The following is a 21,853-nucleotide window of genomic DNA, read 5'->3' on the forward strand; positions in this document are numbered from 1 at the left end:
AAATTCAAAATAAAAAGAGAACACATACATATCTAACGGCATAAACAAAGGGAACCAAGACCAAAATACCAAAAAGTAAAACAACCAATAATTTATTGTAATTTTCGACAATCTATTTATTGCCCACTGAAAGTTCACTTTTTATTTATACATTATATACTACTTGAATGTAAGTATGTTTATATGTATGTTATGTATTTATGTATATGCAAGTGTACTATTTTTTTTTATATATGTATGTATATATATTTTTTAATTATTGCTAATATGTTAGTAGTTTTCGGTATTTTTACATAAAATTTTTGTTTGTGTAGAGATAATAGTGCGAGAACGCCAATTAATAGCCTATTCAATAAATAAAGAATATTTTTTATTTGGAAGGCGTTGACTTTTGAACAAAAGATTTTTAAACAAAATAAAAGGGTTCAGAATTTTGAATTCGAGTTTTTATTGAAATTTTATTTTGCATGTGCACATATGTATACTGTTGTACGCACACCAGTAAAACGAAAGGACCAATTAATTTTTTAATACATTTTTCATTTTTCAAGCGCATGCGTCGATACCACACACTGAAATAAAACGAAAGGACCAATTAATTTTTTAAATCGTCTTTGCAAGCTCAAAAAATATGTAATAAATTGAATTGAATTCCTTTCTTATTAGCGAATTGATTGCTGACTCAAGTGCTTTGCCTCCACTTTTATTAATTTCCCGCTTTTATTCAATTCTTCACTCTTATTTGATTTCCCACTTTTATTTAATTTCCCACTTTTGTTCAATTTTCCACTTTTATTAAATTTCCCACTTTTATTTGATTTCCCACTTTTATTCAATTTCCCTCTTTTATTTGATTTCCCTTTGCTCTTGCTTGCTTTGATACCCAAAAATTGTCGAACGTGTGTATGTAAACTTTCATTTTCAAGCATTTTTTGTTTTGTAATGTTTTTGTATTCATTTATTTTTAACTTTTGTTTTTTATTTATTTAAATATATACTCAAATGTTAAGGCTTTTCCTTTATTGCTAGAACTTCATTAATTTGTTTTGTAATTTGGCTTATCAACTAGTTTCCTCACTTTGACTTTCACTTTTGTTTTGTTTTTTGTTTTTGTTCACTTTTCCTCGCTTATTTTCATTAAATTACATTTACGTGAGTTCTTTGTGAATTCACATAATACACATTTACTTTACAGTTATAGTAAATAGTATTGTTTTGCATTTTTTTATTTTTATTTTTTGTTTTCATTTGTATATTTACGTGTTTTTTTAATTCTTATTTATTAAATATAATTATTTGTTTCATTCATTCTTGGTTGGTATAACGCAGTCTTTACGGCAAAAAAGAAAAGCAAAACTATTTGTTGTATTCCCTTTTCAATTACAATATTTCTATTATATTAAATTACTACTACTATAGTATTGTTGTTGTTGTAAAAGTAAACAATTAACTTTACAAAATGCATAAAAATAAATAAAGCTCGATTTTTGAGTGAAAAGAAAAACGAAAACGCAAATAATTACACTTCAAACAAACAAAAAATTGTAATGCTACGCAAATTGAATTGAACATTGCTACCAAGAGTGCCAAAATCAAATTTTTCTTTTACACTTTTAACTTTATGCTTAAATACAAATTTACAAAATACGAAAAAAAATAATATTTTTCAACTTGCTTCTGCTAACTTCTTCGTTATACTTCGTTATAGCTAGGTTTTTTTTTGAATTATTTTTTGTTTGTTCATTTGTATTTCTATAATATTTTATTTTTTACATTTTAAGGCAGTTATTTCATTCCTTAATAATCGTTAATTTGATTATGCATACAGTAATTCAAGTTTTTTTCACAATTTTTTCGGTTTACGCCACCGAAAACAACTAGTGGTGGCAACCAGCTGTTGTTGTTGTGTTAAATAATGTACAAAAAACACTTGGGAAATACGGAGTTTCCCTCGCCAATGTGTAAGTGTTGAAACCAAGCGTGTGAAAGTCGTAAAGGATTTCAACCACAGCAATTGATTTGCTGGCAGAAATCTGATTTTTAGTCAATGATTGCTGATTTATTAAAGAAGAGTATAAAAACATAGTAATGGGTGCAGCATTTGCCATTAATTGATTTACTCCTATTTGCTTTTGTTTTTTATATTTTTTTTTTGCGTAGCTTTAACTTTACATATTACAAAATAGCTTTTTGTCAATTAATATCACCTTATATTTATTATTTAATTTATTTTTTATGCTTAATTTTTTGGCTTGCTGCTAAAGTTGTTTCGGCTTTGTAAGGTGGTTATGTCTAAAATGCCGTTCCACGTGAGTGTTAAGTCTACTACTGATTGATTTTTTCAGACAGCGTTCTCAGTAATTTGTTGTTGTAACAAATGTTATTACTTTTTTCTTTCATAATTTGTTGTTGTAACAAATGTTATTAATTTTTTTCTTTTATAATTTGTTGTTGTAATAAATAATATTATTCTTTCTTTCGAAATTTGTTGTTGCAATAAATAATATTATTTTTCTTTTATTATTTTTTGTTGTAATAAATAATATTATTTTTTCTTTTGTAATTTGTTGTTGTAACAAATAGTAATATTTTTTATAATTTTTTGTTGTAATAAATAATATTATTTTTTCTTTCGAAATTTGTTGTTGCAACAAAAATTATAATTTTTTTCTTTTTGTAATTTGTTGTTGTTACAATTTTAATTTTTTTAATTGTTGAGTTTGCATTTTTTATAATTTTTTTATGCTTGCATACAATAAATAATGCGCATAAAATTATTATATAATACATTTTTTTTAATTTTTTAATGCATTTTCTGCTCGCTCGCTTCAAAAAGTATTTCTAAACGTAATGCAGTTTCCATTTCCTCAAACAACTGTATTTTTAAATGTTTATTTAAGCTTGTACATACACCTAAACACAAGCTGCTAAGTACGTGCATCTAATTGCCTGTGGAAATTCAGCATACTTTCAGCGCTAACAGCTGCAATTGGGAGCTAGCGTTTTTATATGCTTGCAATTCTTTTGTTTTTGTTTTATACGCTTGCAATTCTTTTTTTTATTGCATTGTACATTACTTTTAACAAACTTTTAATATGCATTCAATTATTTGCAGTTATGCTCCGCCACGCATGGGCTTCGTATAAATGCAGGCAGACTTTCGTATTTTGTTTTTGACTCTTCTTTTTTGTTTTTGTTTGGAGTTTTACAAATTATGATTGACTTATGCTTTCGTTTGCTCCTTTCAACTTACGCCTTACACAAATCCTTTACAATTTTACAAGTCTTCTTTGTTTTTTGTATTTGTTTCATGTTCTTGTTTTTGTTTTAGTGTTCTTAATCAGTTGTTGCCACTCAAATCATTGCGTATACAAACTAGTCATTAGATTTTTTAATAATTCGAGTAATTTTGTTTTCTGCTTCGTTACTAAATTTGTTTATATGTATGTATTTTATTTGCTCTAAGGAATTTGCTTTTCATAATTTGTAGTTTTCTTTCGGTTAAACTTTTGTGTTTACAACTAAATTTTTTAAATATTCATATGTATTTTTAGTATATGTATGTATGTATATGTATTTATATATATAGTATGTGTCGTTCTCATATGTATAGGTTGTTAGTATGTATGTGTAAGAGTGTATATGTGTGTGTTTTTGTATATGATTGTGATAGTTTTTTTGTTGTTTAGTTTTACATTCTATATGCATACATTTACATATATACACACATATTGCAATTATTATATTTTATATTTTTTTTTTGTTAATTAACGAATACTCAAAATGCTTAAACGTTGAATTTACGCGAAAATAGTTCATTGCTCTTAGTATGCCTAAATAATATAGTGATAATTCAAAGTACATACATAAGTTTATGTGTTTATATGGTTTTGGTCATTTCGCATTTAATAATCAAAATTTAATACATACATATACAATAATATATATTACTAACGTTGAAGAACAAAAAAAGAAAAAGATTGCTTTGATTTGCTGCTAATACATTTTTCAATTAACTAATTATCTTTTTATTGGATTATGCAAACGTGCGCATGCCATAAACACTTAAATAATTAAATGTAGAGGAACAAAAACAAATGTATTATGCTCGCAATTTGTCTAATTTACAATGCGCCATTGGTATTTGTTTAGTTACAAGGCATAAATCGCTGGCATTTGCTATGAGTTGACGGGCACACGCGAGTATTTTTCACTGCAGCGCAAGCGAATCAGCATATTTATAGTCTTGACTCAATAATTACGCGGCATATACATATAGCGGCATACATATATGTATGTATGTGTTTGCAAAATATGCAAATAACTGTCAAACAATTTACTGGCATCAAAAGTGCATTTTATATGCAAATAAACGCTTAAATGAGAGTTTTGGCTTTTTTGTTTGATAAAAAAAAACTCGAAGTCTTAAGGGTGCACTCTAGTCTAAAAAAAATAACGATTTTATTTTATATTTTCAAAGTTTAATTATACAAGAATATGTCCACAAAAAGATTCTTCAAAATTGATATTTATTTTCGGAGATATAAGTACTTTGCTAGCAACCAAACTGGTTCGGTCGTTTGGTCGTAACTACTTTAATCGCGTTTTTCTCGATACTGCCTCTTTCAAAACGATAGCCACGATTTCTCAGCACCGATTAACCCGACATTTTTAGAGTCTACAATGCTTTATAGACTTGTCTACGTCTGGAACTAGCCTTATTTGCGATTTTCATTTTCTACTAAATGTAAAAAGTTCAAAAAAATGTTACGAAAATTGTTTTTTTTCTTTTTCTTTTACAGGCAGCCACCATCTCGCTCAAAAAAGATCTTTCCACTTTTCCATAGAACCAGACATTGCGGCATTATTTTAGAATTGAATAGATCTTGCCCACGACAGTCGGGTCTATGTAACCGCAACGGATTTTTAATCGTGCCAAGGACTGATTCAAGGACGCGGCAGAATTCAGTCGCTTCAACAACAAAAACATTATTCCAGATTAACAATTTTCTTTTGGTTCCCGATTGCTAGGACGGTTTTAAAATGGTAGATATGGTCACATGCCAAGTTTCTTAGATCCCCACTTCAGCAGCTATTACTTTTTTACATTTTTAATTTTCCAGTTCTTATTTTTTTTTTATATTCTTGTAATGTTAATAAATAAGGAATTAAAAATTGGTAAAAAAAAACTGATTCAAAAATTACCTCAATCATGCTTTTAGACTAGAATACTCCCTTAAATAGTGCTAACTTAGTCAAAATGACAATTTCAAAATGACCACAGCTAGATCTCAGCGTCTAACAGTGATTACACCGCCTTCTACGTATTAATTAATGTATTTAATTAAGCTTGCTTACTTGACAGGCAGCAATGTTAGCAACTTACTAGCATCAAGTACTAACCGTTTGCCTTTCATTTGCAGATTTTTCAAAATTGCATAATAATGTTGAAAATTAATTTACTTACTTAACTAAAGTTTAATTTGTTTAGTGATTATGTGTGTGTGTGTGTGTGTGTGTGCTTAGTATAAATATAACAAATACAATATATGATTTTAGTTTGTCTATTATAGTTTGTTTGTTTGTTTGTAGGTAATTGGTTTGAGTGTGACCAGATAAGTGAAGATATACTCGCTTTTTTTCTTTAAATATATATATACTATATATATGTATATATAAATTAGTGTACCATCTAGAAGAACACTTAATTAATTAATTACGTTCTTACGCAAACAATATGATTGCATTTTGATTTTTTCGTTTATATAAATTACATGTCTTATTTAAATAGTTTTGTTTTTGTTATTGTTAGTTATGCCTGACGGCTATTGGCTGTTAGCATAACAGTATTCACTGTCTTTGATTGCCATTCTATATGAAAGTAATAATGGTTGGTATATAAATGATATGATTAAATTAAATACATATGCTGTTATACATAATTATGTATATATATTTACAAATATACATATATATAAATAAAAACTTCACCTCCAAGCATTCTGTCAGTTTAATTGATGCTTCAAAACAATTGAATTAATTAATATAATTAAGAGCAACTCAAATCGATTCTAATAAATAAAATGCTTGTTTTTTTTACATTATTCATTCATTAAATAAATCAATAAATTTCTACTCAATGCATAATTGAACAAGTAAAAACGCAATGCACGCATGAGCTCTCATGCTAAACCATTAGTTAATAAAGTGTTTTTAATAAATTATGCTAGCGTTTGACATTCTTCAGCGTGTGTTTAAATAAAAATTGTTTAATTGTTTATGCTTTTGCGGTGGTTTTTTCTTTCTTTCACTTATGAACGCACATCCACATATGCAGTATGTATGTAATAGTGCTAATAGTCCTTACAATGTTTTTTCTTTAAACTAATCTTAGCTAATCAGCGAAATCTTAAAACTAAATTTACGGCCAAGCGTAAGTTGGCGTACGAGTACGAATGAAATTAGTATGCATACATAGTAAAACGCTACAAATATGTTTGTAAATTAACAAATATTGGTTTTTCGTGTGGTTTAGTTGTGTTCGCGGAATTCGCACGAGCCAAGCATTTAATTTAAATGTTGCTCCGTTCGCTGCCTTCTGCCTTCAACTGTTGCAAGTTATCAGTGCTGCAAACAACGACGACGCAACTAAGCAAAGCACACTGGAAGTTAAAAAATACCTGCGGAAAGTAAGAAAATATAAATTAGCATACAAACAAAGAATTTGTTAATTCAAAATTTCTTATCCCAAAATATATATAAATTAAAAAATTATTTTTTTTTTATATAAAATCAAGATTAAAATAAAAATAATCTTAAGTTTATAATTATAATAAAAAAAAGTATTTTACAAATTACATTTTTACAAACAAAATTAAAAAAAAAATATTAAATACTAGCAGTGCGTTGTAAATAAGATTCTAATTATTATTTTGTAATACCAAAAATCATAGTAAAAATAATTTTAAAAAATTAAAAATTAATTTTTTTTATCCTAAATACCAGATTTAAAAAAAAAATAATTTTAAAATATCTTATCCCAAAATATAATTTAAAAAAAATATTTTTTTTTTTATAAAAAAAAATAATGTTGACCACAAATTTATAATTATAATTAAAAAAAAATATTTTTTTTACAATTAACATTTTTTACAAATAATTTTTTTCAACAAAATATTAAATACTAGCAGTCATGGTTGCAAATAAAATTCTTATTTTTAGTTTTTAATCTTGAATTAAACATAATTTTTGAATTTGAAGTCCCAAATATCGATTTGAAAATTAAAATACCAATTTTTAACCAAAAATCTGGTTGAAAAATGAAAAAACAATTTTCTTATCCCAAATAGACGATTGAAAAAAACATGAATCCCAAGTTTAAAATTATAAATTAAAAAAAGAAATTATTCAAAATTAAAAAAAAAATAAATGATTTTAAATGAAAAAAAAATAAAGAAATAAATAAAATTATTTAAAATTAAAAAAATATATACATATATTTAAGATTAAAAAAATTAATTAAAAAAGAAATTATTTAAAATTAAAAAAAAAATTAATAAAAAAAGAGACTATTTTGATTTTTGGTCTACTGTTTTCGTTACACCAATTTTTAAATTTAAAGTTTTTTTTACAATTTTTAATTTAAGTTAATAGGTATTAAAATTTTATTAAAATTTTTATTATTGCATTTAAAAATTTAATTTTGAAACTAATTCTGATGTTGCAATTAAAAATTTTCAATTATTATTATAAAATTAAATTTTCCGTTTTTAATCTGATTTTGGAATTAAAAATAAAACTATTAATTCCTAACTTCAACTACTTGGATTAAAAATTAGATTTTCGATTTTTATTATTAAATTTAAAAAAAAAACAATTTTCAATTTCAAAAAATACAATTTTTAGAGTTAAAAATGGAATTAAAATTTTTTATTTAAAAATTTAATTTTCAAACTAATTTTGATTTTTCAATTAAACATTTTTATTATAAATTAAAGCTTTTAATCTGATTTGGAACTAAAAATATCAATTCGTAATCCCAATATCTTCGATTAAAAATTCCATTTGCCCGACATTTTCGATTCAAACTAGATTTTCGATTTTTATTATTAAATTTAAAAAAAAAACAATTTTCAATTTCAAAAAATACAATTTTTGGAATTTAAAATAAAATTTTCAAATTTTATTATTTTAAAAAAGAAAGTTTTCATTTTTTAAATCGAATATCTTGAAATAAATATTACATTTTCAATTTTTAATACCAAAATTGGAGTTAAAAATTAAAAAATTTCAAAAATTAATATAAACAAAAAAATTTAATTTTTACCAAGAAAAAAATACAAAAAATTCGCAACACTTTTAGCACAAACACTCCCGAATTTCTCTGCAAATGCTTACAACAATACTGCTTATTGGTTATGCTGCCTTATAGACAAACACACATACAGCTATGGACAGAGATTTAGCGCACTTGCATTCATAATTAGAAATATTACCGTTACTTTTAAGAGAGCGATATTTTCATGAATTTGTTATTAGTAGATCAATATTGCTTCTGTCGCCTCTTTAAATGCGTGGAAAATAACCGTTATCATTTCCCCTCAGATACCGTTAATTTGTTTTTGTTACATTTCCTCATACATTCGTTGGACAATGATTTAGCGCACTTATAGTTTTCGGTCATTAGTTGTGTTTGGTCCAACAAAGAATTAATCTCAGTTGTGAATTTGTATTCAATAGTTTTAGTAATATTACAAATTTTAATAAAATGGCTAGAGGGAAATACTGTTCGATTGAAAAAATAAAAATTATTTGGGACCTTTACAAAAACGGTACAAATCAAGTAAAAATTGCTCAAATGGTAAAATGTTCAAGAAAAATGGTGTACAATGCCATCAAAAATGTTAAGAGTGATCCAAATTTGTTGAAACAAAACAAAGTTAAATAATGCTTAGAATGTAAAGCTGATCCTTTCAAATCCTCACGCGCGATTATGGCCGAAGTCAGTGCAGAATTGGACTTAAATGTGTCAAGTAGACTAGTACGAAGACGTTTAAATGAAAATAATTTGTATGGACGTGTGAGCAGAAAAAAACCGCTATTGTCGAAAAAAAATATTAAAGCGCGTTTGTCATTCGCTCATAGCCATAGATCAAAAGATTTAAATTTTTGGAAAAGGATACTTTTTACGGACGAAACTGAAATAAACCGGATTGGTCCTGGCACCCCTAGTAAAGATTGAAGGGAATATGGATAAATTTACATACCTTAATATACTGAGGAATACAATGGAGCCATATTCCTATGATATTATGCCTGTAAACTGGATCTTTATGCACGACAACGATCCCAAGCATACAGCAAATGTGGTAAAAAACTGGCTTGCGCAAGAAAAAATTCCACTTCTCGATTGGCCAGCGCAAAGTCCTGATCTAAACCCGATCGAGAACTTGTGGAATGATGTCAAAGAAAAAGTTGGGCAAAGAAAATTTGAGCTTGCCACGCAGATGCGAAGCGGTGATAACGAATAACGGTTATTCCACTAAGTATTAACCAAGTTACATATAATATCAGAGAAATTTCACGCCACGTGTTAATAATATTTATTTTTCCGTACTGATCTTTTAAAGTGCGCTAAATACTTGTCCAAGCCAATTTTGACTTAATAATGTAAACTGAACAAAACGTTGTATTTTTATTATAGAAAACTAAGAAATTTTGGACTACTTTAGTTTTTAGTGAGGTAATAAATAGTTTTTTTACATTATAACGATTCTACTTTCTTTAAATGCTTACAACAATACTGCTTATTGGTTATGCTGCCTTATAGACAAACACACATATGTACATACATACATAGTAGCTCATTGCCAGGGCTTACCTTATAAATAGTTGTAGTTATTTGGCTCACAATTCCCATAGTAGATCGCAGTTCGCACACTTCTCCCAACATTTGCATTGCATAATTGTTGACATTAGCGTATTGAACTCGAAACCTCAGCACCGACATTTGGAGTGCACAAATTTACTAATATCCATGTATACATGATGGTGTTGGCTTCTTAAAATATACGCACACATACATACATGTACGTGTATATGTAAATAGTTGTGCGTGCACAAAAAATAAAGAAATTATGTTTTCATTTTTTGTTTAACGCCAAACTTCATTTGTTTGATTAGAACTAAGTTGATTTGTTTTGGTTTCTGATGTGTTGAAATATTTATTTTTGTAATATTTTTGTAGTTTGAGTGTGTTGTCATCATTAAATCAATTAGATTGCTTTCCTGTCATTCCTTTTCTATATACTATATATGTTCTATATAACATTGCTGTTTTTGTTTAATGCTTAAAATTCGCTTTGCATTACATATTGGCAATTTGTAATAAACTCCGTTTTGTTCTCTTTGTTTTATTTATGTATATCTGTATTTGTATAGAAATTTGTTGTGAAACCATAATACGTAATCAAACATGCATGAATGTGCTGCTGTGCTCAAATCGCCACAAATCACATTTGATATTTAAAGATCATCTTCATCGTCGGGTCCTTCAATTAAATCATCCGGATCGTACATCACAATATTATCGTCTGCTTCCTTTGCTGTGGGATCGTCGATTTCTTCAGCTGCTACCAGCGAACCATCGTCACCATCAAAGTCAATATCACTGCCGATTCTTCGGCGCTTTTGTTTAAAATTATTGAGCGTGCTATTGCTTGCACGTCGGCGTTGCAATGTGGGCACAGCGGTTGTGTCCGTTTCGACGACAACGTCATTGTTTAGCACCTCCTCGAGTTCCGTTACATCTACTGATGCGGCCCGGGCCTGTTTAATGCGTAACTGTTCCAGCTCCTCGGGTGAACGTTTCTTACGAAACTCATAGACCAGCGGGAATATATGTTCTATGGCAGCCTGTACATTAGCAACACTGGCAGCTAAATTGTTGTGAGAAAAGAAAGCAGGTCCATTAATAAATTATATGTGTAAAACAAACTAATTTGTTTAGTCTTCTCACCAGTCACAGTTATACTGCCGGTGGAGAATATTTTCAAAGTGGCCTTGGGATAACGCAGCTTATATGTGACACCGGGATGCAACTCAGGCTCGTAACTGGCTTCTTTCTTGTATCTTTCCGAGAAATTTAAAATCTTAATAGCCCATGGCATGCTGCATGTGCCGAGCACATTTACCACGCGGAAATTTTGAAAACGCACACGGAATCCGAGCTTCTCAAGACAGCGTGAATAACGACGTGCCGCAATTTTGGCCTGGAAAATTACATATTTTATTAGCAAAATATTTTTTGAACAACACCACTGTATTTCAATGACTTTAGTGCTATAAATTTCCTTGAAAGAACCCCCAGTACAACACGGAGGAACTATTACTACGAGTTTACAAAAAAAATTTAAGAAAGTCGCTACGTGAAAGACGTAAAGAATGGAATTATTAAAAGATTTGCCCCCAATGCTATAATACCGTCACAAAAGATTCCATACAAGAACCTGAATTTGATCGGTCGCTTTGTATGTCAGCTATAAGCCAGAGTAGTGCGAGCCGAACGATTTCTTCGGTGATTGTTTCGTTGCTCTGGACAATAATATATGCAAAATTTCGTAAATATACATATCTTGTCAAATAAAGAAGTTTTCCATATAAGAGCTGGAGTTTTATCGATCAGTTTGTATTGGTTGTTACATGCTATAGTGGGCCGATATCAAAAATTCTGACAAATGAGCAGCTTTTTGGGGAGTAAAGAACATGTACAAAATCGGTATCTCAAAAACTAAAGGAGTAGTACACATTTTGGAGATTTCAAGGGATTTCTGCACCTGGTCTTTCGAACAGATTGGAGATCTTCCTCTTACTCTGTTTCCCCCGACGGGTACTGCGTCGAATACTCTCAGAACTGAATTTGTAAACTCGGATATAACCACGTAAGCGGTTTCTACGCTAAAAAAGAATACAGACGAACATGGCTAAATCGACTCAGCACAGTGACGCATATACTATATTTCTACCACAAATTGTGTCCAACTAATAAAGATTGAGTTAGCTTTAATCTAGTTAGTTTAGTCACTAAAATGCTACGTAGACCCACCTGTTCCTCGGATGTGGCACCCGTACATGTAATACGGCCAGATGACCAGATTGACGCAGTCGTATAAGGTCGGCGTAGTTTCATAGTCACCATGCCGTTTTCACGACGATACTCCACATTGAAGCCCTTGAGTGCGATATCGCGCAAATTTAAATGGCAACGTACACTGAATGAACAGACAACATTATTAATAACGATGTCGATCTCTGGCTCCACCTCGGGTTCGGCATTTGCGGCTTCTGCTCCAGCAGTACCTTCTGGGGTGGCTGCAGCAACGGAATTCACGCTTTTGTTAGTTGCAACAGGTGTGGAGTTGTGAGGTGTGGCGGGTATGGTGCGTGAGTGTGCAACTATTTGTTTATGCTCTTGCGCTTGTCCAAGTTGCTGAGATTGAAGTTGTTGACTTTGGTTTTGGTTTTGATGCTTAAGTTGCTGCTGCTGCTGCTGTTGTTGTTGATGATTTTGTAACTGCAACTGTTGTTGTTGCTGCTGCTGCTGCTGCTGAAGTTGTTGTTGCTGTGGAAATACAGCCGCCGTGGGTAACGCTTTAGCAACCAATACTGGGGTTGTGGCACTTGCCACATTTCCACTCTTATTACTATTGTTGCTGCTGTTAGGAACTACATTTATGCCACCATTCACCATTGTCCCACTCGGTGTGTTGCGCGAGGATGCAGCCGTATTGGCTACTGTTGTTGTTTTTGTAGCAATTGTTGTCACCGAACTGCTACTGTGTACGATTGGCTTTACTAGTTGGATTTTTTGTTGTTGCAGCAATTGTTGTTGTTTAATTTGTTGTAAGGCCGTAATATTTTGTCGTTGCGGTTGTTGTTGCAACTTCACAGCTTGGATGGCAGGAGAATGAGAATTATGATTAATTTGTGACTTATTGGCGAGCACAGCATTCGTGATGAGAGTTGTTGGCGTCGCTGCAATATTTGTCGGTGGTTTATTTAAGATTTTAGCATGTTGCAAACGTTGTGTAGTGTTACCAGCAATTATAGTATTATTGGAGCGATTAATAATGATGGTACGATTGCCCGTAGCTTTGGCGGCCACAATTGTTGGCGTTGCAGCTCCAGCCGTAATACTAGAAGTTGGTTGTTGTTGATTGCTAAATTGCGAAAAGTAACGTGTCGTAGGCACTGTTTGTACTACGCCTGTAGTTGCTGGTTGCTGAGTGTAAACAGTAGTTGTACGGTTAGTCGAAGCAGAGGATGTCACATTATTTGCAGCTGAATGCTGTGCGGCGATTTGCTGTTGAAATTGCTGCTGAAAACTGCTGATATTAGCGTTTGTGGAACCCATCGTAGTTGTTTGAATGGGTTGCACCGTAGGACTTGCTGTTGCCGCAACCAAGAAGTGTCCTTGTGTGGCCGTGGCACTTCCTCCACCCGTATTTGCACTGGTTATCAGGGCTAAGCCGCCACCACTAGTTGTTACAATACTACTAATAGGAAGCGTCACCATTTCGTGAGGCATTAATACTCGTGTACCGGATGCGGCAGTTGTGGTAGCAACGGTGGAGTTTATATGTTGTTGCTGCTGTTGCTGTTGCTGCAGTAACTGTTGATATTGTTGATAGTTGATTATACTACTAGCACCGGTTGCTCCATTTGTCAGAACAATAGCCTGCCCAGTGGACAGGACTAAATTACCACCCACACCACCACTGCCAAGACCGGCAATATTTGCAGCACCACCGGCTCCGACAACGGTTGCAACCGTTGCGCCTCCCACTTGTGATGTTCCCGCACCAACACCACTTACAATACTACCAACAACTATTCCAGAATTGCCGACGCTGTTTCCGTTATTGCCATTGCTGCTGCCGTTGCCGCCGCCATTGATAAGGGTCTTCATACAAGTAGCCTTGTTCTGTTGCAGCAACGTGGCCATACCAATGTTGCTGCTGTTAGTGATATACATTTGCCCAGTCAAACTAGTAAATAGGTTTTTCGTTTCTTTCCCTTTTCTGGTGTAAGTGTATTTTCTGTTTATCTATGATTATTGTTTCAACACGTAGAGGCTAGACTAGGTCACTTTAATGATTCCTTTTGCTCAAGTCAAATTATGTACAGTATACAGCGCTTGTTGGATTGATATGCTTGAAGGCTGAATTTCAGCTTGCTGGTCTTATCAATTTATTTATGTACATATGTCAGTGTTATTTTAATATGTCTGTAACAGTTTTCGAAACTTTATTATGTCGTTATTCTATGCGAAATCAAAAAAAGTTTGCTATGAAGTTTTTAATGTTTGCTTTGTTTACTCGCCACTTGCTCAAGTGTGTGCAACGAAAATGTTGTGGCGTTTCCTGCGATTTTTCTTTTATTTTGTTTTCGAAGTAAATCTTACAGTTCAGTGTAATTTGTTCCAAATATTAGAAAAATTAAGTCTTCCTTTCTTTCTCCTTTTGTTGTTGATGTCTCAAATGTTAGTATTTTCTATATTTGTTGTTCCTGTTTGCAGTCTAAAATACAAAAACACATGTATTTATAGGTTAGAAATTGAAATGTATTTAAATTAAAAATCACAGATTATTTACAATTTAAGATAATTAGGATACGATTTTAATGCATGTATACTTTATAAAAATTTTAATTCTATTCCGGCGTGAAAAAACATAAAAATAACACATATACTAGCTGATAATATAGGCAGAACTGCAGCTGATTTCAGTACTACAACAAATAAATAATAGACAGGTAAAAGGATCAAAGAAAATTCGATTTCTAAACATATGTTATCGTTACCTCGATCCTTATTCAAGAGTTGCCATATGCTCACTTAAATTCGTTAAGACTTTGAAAAAAATCTATTACTTAAAACGGAAGGAGCAAAAGTTTCGTAGTAAGAAACCAATTGTAAGACAACATGATGTTTACAAAATATAATTCTAAAGATATTATCATCACAAATTAATTTAAACCTTAAAGATAAATATGCAAAAAATACAAATTTATCGTTCAACAATCATTTCATCACATACATATGTACATATCTTACTAAATATTCTTGCCATGGAAAAACAGCTGACTATCAGCCCAATTATATTTAACACATTTTAGCATATTTTTCAGTCACCTTTAACACTTTGATTTATCAGTTTCGTAAGAAATAAAATATACTATTTAATAAACTACAAAATAAGCTTATCGCCAGTGTTGGTATAAACATAAACATACATATGCATATTACATAAATACATAAGTACATACGTACATATATTTGTATTTTTTCATATGAATTCAATGCATCATATCTGTTTGTTCCGCAAGCTTTCGTTCGAGAATCAGTGAGTACAAATCTACAAAATACCGCTATCTTAAATTCATAGGGCTAAATGTTGAGCAAAGTAGTAGTGAAATTTGGTATCCAGTTCGGACAAAAGGCAATATAAAGTTTTATGGGAAGCTACAGCATTTAAACTGCTTTTCATTAAAAGTACATACTTTTATACATATACTTATGTATGTATATGTAAATACATTACAAAATGTGGAAATGTAGTAAAACAAAGCAAGGGAGATCGGAAGTGAACTGTCGTTAAAACAAAGAGAACGCTGCTGAGAGTGAGAGCGATACAAAACAAAACTAAGAGATGAAGAAGAGAGACTTAAACAGCTGCGAAAGGCAAAACTTTGCATGCACGTGTTTAGTGCGATTGCCTCACCGCCAAAGCGCTGTCCTCATTTCATTGTTCTCTGAAAAAATGCGCGTCATAACGCCGCTTTTTAACGATCTGTCAGCGTTCGACTTGCGAGAAATAAGTAATATTCAACAAAGTCATATCATACGCTAGAATTATAAATGTAGAACTATTTTTTATTTATGTACATATGTAAATACATATTTAGCACATCTACAGAGGTTAATATGAATTTAAAACAACGATAAAGTGTGTAAAACACATGGAAATAAAACTGTGTAGAAATCGTAAAACGATAAATATATTACAATAATTTTACGCACACGTGTATATATGTATTAATATGTAAATATGTGTATCCTCTTACAAGAATACGAATACAATTTATGTACATATGTATGTATATATCAGTAATATATGTATTAAATATTAGCAGCATGTGGCCTGATTTGTTCCACAACCAATTAGCAAATATCAATAATTTTTTTTTGTTCAAATCAAATAAAGTTTATGCATATTTAACGTACACATGTCATTCTATGCTTCGTTTAATAACTTACGTTTTATATTTTTGATTTGAAATAAATTAAAGCAACTGCGGCAAATTTGCGGACTGCGCAAAATACTTGCAACTGCCGTGTCTACTCTATTAATTGACTCCATACATACATACATACATAAATATATATATTTGCACACACATATAACTGATATGATGCACATATTGCGTCAGCGACTGCAACCGGTCGCATGAAAAGTGTCATTGCAGCTTAGTGCTAGTCAGATGCGCCACCGATACATACACACACATAGTGACACAGACGACAACTGCGACGCCAACACTGTTCCACTTTATGTTAGCAATTTTGCCCTTGACCCAAAAATGCACATGCGTATGTACAAACATGCAAATAATTTTAGTTACAAATGTAAATATAAATACATAAGCATAAAGATCTATTTCCACGTAGAATTTATTTGAAGAAAAATTAGCAAAAATATACATAAGTATGTATGTATGTATACAGGATGGCCATACATACATATGTATGACTACAACCTTACATACAAAAATTTTGATATATTTTTATGCAGGGTCGTAAAGATAAAACCGGGGTCCGGTGATGATTGCAATGAAGTGTTGAACAAAAAATTCTGGAAAAATTTGTTGCTGAGAATCTGCCCCATCAGAGAACTCCGATCTCCTCCCTCTCTCATATGCACAGAAGCTCTGTAGTGATCAAATTGCTGATAAATGGATCACACAACTTGCATATAGCACATACTCGATGTATTTTTAGATTTTAAGTTGAAATGCATAGTTCTATTTTAAGACAATCTCGCTGGTAGCTTCCTCACCCGACAACAGCATTCAAAATACAAATGTACATATAGTGGTATCACTAGAAAAAAAGCATTTAATTGACTATGTAAGTATGTATGTAAACATATGCACATACAACAATATTATAAATACTTATTACATCCTATGACGAAATAACTTTTTCAAATACTAACCACCATAATACCAAATATACCACTTAACAAGCCATTAACTCTTGATGAATCAGTTTATGCTAATACGAGTATTTAGCAAAAGTTTTAAAACAGTTAAATGATTCAGCTAATGAGCCATAGGTCACTCATGGTTATTTTTACAGTTTGCTTCAAATTTACAAAAAGTAAATATTCACAGTTCATTCAAAGAGATAGACATGGTTTGAATGTTGGCTTCAAACCAATTAACTACTTACAAACTATACATAAGTCAGTATGTACATAAGCATGTAAAAAAACGCCACATAGTAATTAAAACGGTAATTGGCAAGCTTAGGAATCGTCGCAATAAGGGCAAGGCAATTGATAGAACAAAAAAATAAAAAGCGAGCGTACGACAAAAGAGAGTATGCTCACAAAGCACACGGAAATGAGAGCATACATCGTGCACTCAGCCAAAAACAAAACACACTCAAAGCTACCAAATGAGATTTTGACAATTATCAGTAGTTACATAAATACATACAAACAGTGGTATTTACGGATGAATGTAATTTGACAATTACAAAATACGAAATTGAAAATTTTACGTTTGCGTATAAATTTATTTAAATTACTTTATTACTTGTCTGTAGTGGAAATGAGCGAATAATTTACATGCTATATTTATCATATATTTTGCTATATTTATTTCAGCACGCCTTTGCATACAAAAAATTTCGTTTCTAATGCATTTATAGAGCGCTTTCGTCATTGTTACCATTTCAGCTGTTTTGTGCTGTGTGTATTTTCAGTTTCGTTGCTCTCTGTTGGTGCTATTTTTAAAATTCTCAGCCATCTCAATGACATTTCGCTTTGGGCAACAATGAAATGAAAATAAAATATGGTTTGATCGAAATTTTTGAAATAATTTACGTCTGTATAAATTTGTACATAGAAAACGAGTACACTTGTTTATGAATTATCTTTCTTGCGCGTCAATCAACGAATTAATGATCATGTGTGTCCGAGTCCACAGCGAGTTAGGAACAAAAATGCGACGAAAAAATGCTCATAATAAAACCTCATGCTATTTTAAGAGAATTACTAAGGCACGTGTTGGAATCATTAAGTTAATGCGAAGATGTGTACAAACACATAAGTATATGTAACTATTTGATTTATTATTTTTATTATTGCAAAGTACTCAGATATTGACTTGTTTTTTTTTTTTTTATAATCGTCAAGCAATTGTGCACGCAAACGTTTATCTACAGGCAACTGCAATATCGTTTGTCTATCAACGAGTATGCACAAGCGCATTTAAGTATGTACTTATGTATGTACCTACTGGCGAGTTAATCGCAATCTAAGCGATCCACAGCAGGTTCAAGGTTAAAAGCTGCCAAATTATTGGGAGTCTTGCTTTTATTGAAAGCTTTTGTAAATAATCATGGACAGCTGTTTAAAGTCTAGATTTGAGACCTGTGCGCATAAAACGTTTATTAAGAATTTCTGTACAATATTATAATATGCAAAGTCAATGGCTCGCTAAAGTTGACGCAATAAGTAAATATGTACATACATATGTATGTAAGTATGTATCTACAAAAACAAATCTAGCAATGACATGTGTTTGTTTATGTGAGCGCAGAACACGTAAGTACTCGTATTGAGACTTCTCGAGTTCGAATTGATATTTTCTCAATTTTTCGAAAGAGTTCAATAACATTGTACTTGTTCTCTTGCTGTTTTATGTTGATTAGTTTATTCATTTCGAAACACACAACAGCTAATTAAAGTTGCATTTTGTTGAATAGACTAATTTTGATAAGCCAATGTTCTTTTCAACAAAATAATCACACTAAATTGATAAATTAAAACTAGACTGAGTAATATGTAGTTTATTAGTTTGCACACAAGCGTGTTAGTGGCACGCGTACAACATGTAAACAATTTGAATTGATTGAATTAATCTATGCCAAATTTCGTGAAGATACCTTGGCAAATAGAAAATATGTATGTATTTTCATACAAAAAGTTGAGTTTGATCAGTCTTGTGCAGCTTTGTTGTGGATACTGTAGGAGGTTAAAGTCCTACTTATCCAGATTCGACCCCAACATCCGAAATGTACATTTGTTCAGCATGCAACGAGCCCGCTCATGACTCTAACCATCTACTTGTATGCCCAGCTAACCTTACACATCTGACACTCTTCTCCACATGGTCCGACCCCGTCGAAACAGCAAATTTCTGGGCCAACCGTTGGATGAACTCGATGACAACTTATCTGAACCTTACCACCCCATCGAGGACTAGATAACCAGTACAACAACAACAACACGTTAATAATTTTTATATTTTATATCAACTCTAATGTTTTCTATAACAACCTTCGTGGCGGACTTATTATACCTTGTAAAAAGTAAACACTTCCATGAAATCGAAATTGGAAGGAAACTGGATTTAGGTTTTGGTATATCCGGAGAAGGACTGCCACTACTACATACTACGCTCGCCTAACTCAACAATATACATCTCTTTACAACAAAAACAAAATATCTTATTCTGAATATCAAATGATACTCTCACCAAGATCTCGAAAATCAATACAAGAAATCTGTGCTTGAAATGAATACGCAACAGCTGACTGTTGTCTCAATACAACTACCGAACTTGTAGTCAACTTTCACACCGAAATTCTGCATACTTTCTTGCATTTATCGCAGCAGGAACATTTACTTACATATCTTAATTTTTACGTAGGACACAGCGCTGGCCAATGACTATCAAGAGGTGCATGGCCTATAAAACGAAAAATGGCGTAAAACGAAAAATAAGTATCTTAAAAAGTCAAATGTCGTTGAACTCGTTTTTCACTTATGCACACACTTACATACATATGTATGTATGTATGTAAACATCCATGTGCGTATGTTTGCACTTATATGTTTAATTATATAGATATACACATAAGTATGTATTTATATATATATTTATTTATTGTTCATGCACATGCATTCAAACCACAGCGGCAAGAAACTTAAACAGATGTCAACGCCACCTTTGTTGTCCTAGCAGACATTGCTGTAACGAAGAATCACAATTTTTTCTTAATGTACAGTAGTCTCCCGTCTTTTGGCCCAGTGGCTCGGGAAAAAGTGTGGAAAATTGGTTAAATTCACCAAAAACTACAATATAGTTACAACAAAAACATTATTGGAAAACTATAAACAAAAAATAAATAAATTGAATTGCTTCTATATTTTTGAGAATTTGTTTTTTTTCTCCTAAAACTGGAATCAAAAATTGTTGAAGCTCAATTAATCAAGGACCACTGTATATACAAACTGGAGCCTGTCTGCGCAGGATGTAGAAGCATACATATTGAATGTTGAACGAGTCTACAACGGAATATGAAAGATCTCGAAGCGTGTTTATATAAAAAGTTCATACTTAAGTGCACAAAGAAAACGTATTAGATATTCTCCAAACTACTTTAAATGAAATAATAAATGGAAGCAGCTTCGAAACTGCTACATGGCTATAAACATCTAATATATGTATATGTTTATACATTTGTATTGTATGTACGAATATCTTGAAGACGCGAGTCTCACAGCGAACGACCTTGAGCAGTGTAAATGTACACACGAAATTCAAGGGGCAATGGCAAATGTTGGTATGACACATGATTTTGAGAAATATTCCATTATATACAAACATAGATATACTCATATATATGTACATATGTATGTATGTATATACATATGGATTTGCATAAATTCTAATAATAAAGCAAATGTACCTTATGGGTCTGTATATAATATGTAGAAGGCAAATTAAGCTTCTGCTTGACCAGTATTTGCTGAAGTTAATAAAATAAATTAGTGCGTATGTATGTATGCACTTACATATGTCGACGCTAAAAATTCATACTGCTTACAGTTTCAGCACTTATCGCCAATTACAAAGTGTAAATTCAGAGCGAATTTTAAAATGTGGAGCATTAGTTTTACAAACATGCATACTTATTAGTATTTGTGTATATAATATGTAATAAATTAGAAATACATATGTATGTGAACATGCATAATTGGAGCTAATTAACATTTGTACGGTAATTTTTAATTACTTTTTGGTTACGATCTTCGAATTGTGTAAAACAGAACAAATCTTTGTAAACTATGAATATCTTGCGATAAGTAAGAGAACTAATAATGCTCTTGAGCATAAAGCGGTTCGTTTCTACTGTATAGTATATGCCTAACCATGATTCGATTATATAAGGCAGTGTCGATTGCTCGTAACTGAATACGAATATATTGTATATCATAAAAAGCAATCAAAATGTAAATAAGAGATCATGATTCAATTACCATATATAAGATTGTGCTTGGTTTAATTACCATATATAAGCCCAAAAACAACAATTTGTCAAAAGCAATTGGATCCATAATCCAAAATCAGCCGTTTTGTTTTGTTTTACGATTCAAAAAATTGTTTTCAAAGATTTCAATCAAAGCAAGTAAGTAAGACCAAGAAGCATTAATTTTTCCTTTTTACATTTTCAATTTGAATTTTCTCAGTTACAACACTCTTCTAGTAAACAATCAATAAT

The 21,853-nt window shown here is 31.2% G+C and overlaps 1 protein-coding gene across 3 annotated transcripts in view; it reads right to left on the minus strand.

Moving 5' to 3' along the window:
* Positions 1-477: 477 nt before the first annotated feature.
* Positions 478-21,853, minus strand: part of LOC105225200 (negative elongation factor A) — a 29,257-nt gene continuing 7,881 nt past the window's right edge. The window contains exons 1-5 of one of the 3 annotated variants that reach the window (XM_019989869.3): positions 14,692-14,921; positions 12,104-14,576; positions 11,018-11,270; positions 9,881-10,937; positions 478-6,680 (exon numbers count right to left, since the gene is read on the minus strand). In XM_019989869.3, the coding sequence (XP_019845428.2) occupies positions 10,525-10,937; positions 11,018-11,270; positions 12,104-14,032 (2,595 nt within the window). In that variant the 5' untranslated portion in view covers positions 14,033-14,576; positions 14,692-14,921 and the 3' untranslated portion in view covers positions 478-6,680; positions 9,881-10,524. Of the gene's footprint in view, positions 6,681-9,880; positions 10,938-11,017; positions 11,271-12,103; positions 14,577-14,651; positions 14,922-21,853 lie in introns of those variants that run through there. The other 2 variants (XM_019989868.3, XM_049455885.1) reach the window with 2 other exon arrangements.

Source organism: Bactrocera dorsalis, chromosome 4, assembly GCF_023373825.1.
Source record: "Bactrocera dorsalis isolate Fly_Bdor chromosome 4, ASM2337382v1, whole genome shotgun sequence".
Lineage (NCBI taxonomy): Eukaryota > Metazoa > Arthropoda > Insecta > Diptera > Tephritidae > Bactrocera > Bactrocera dorsalis.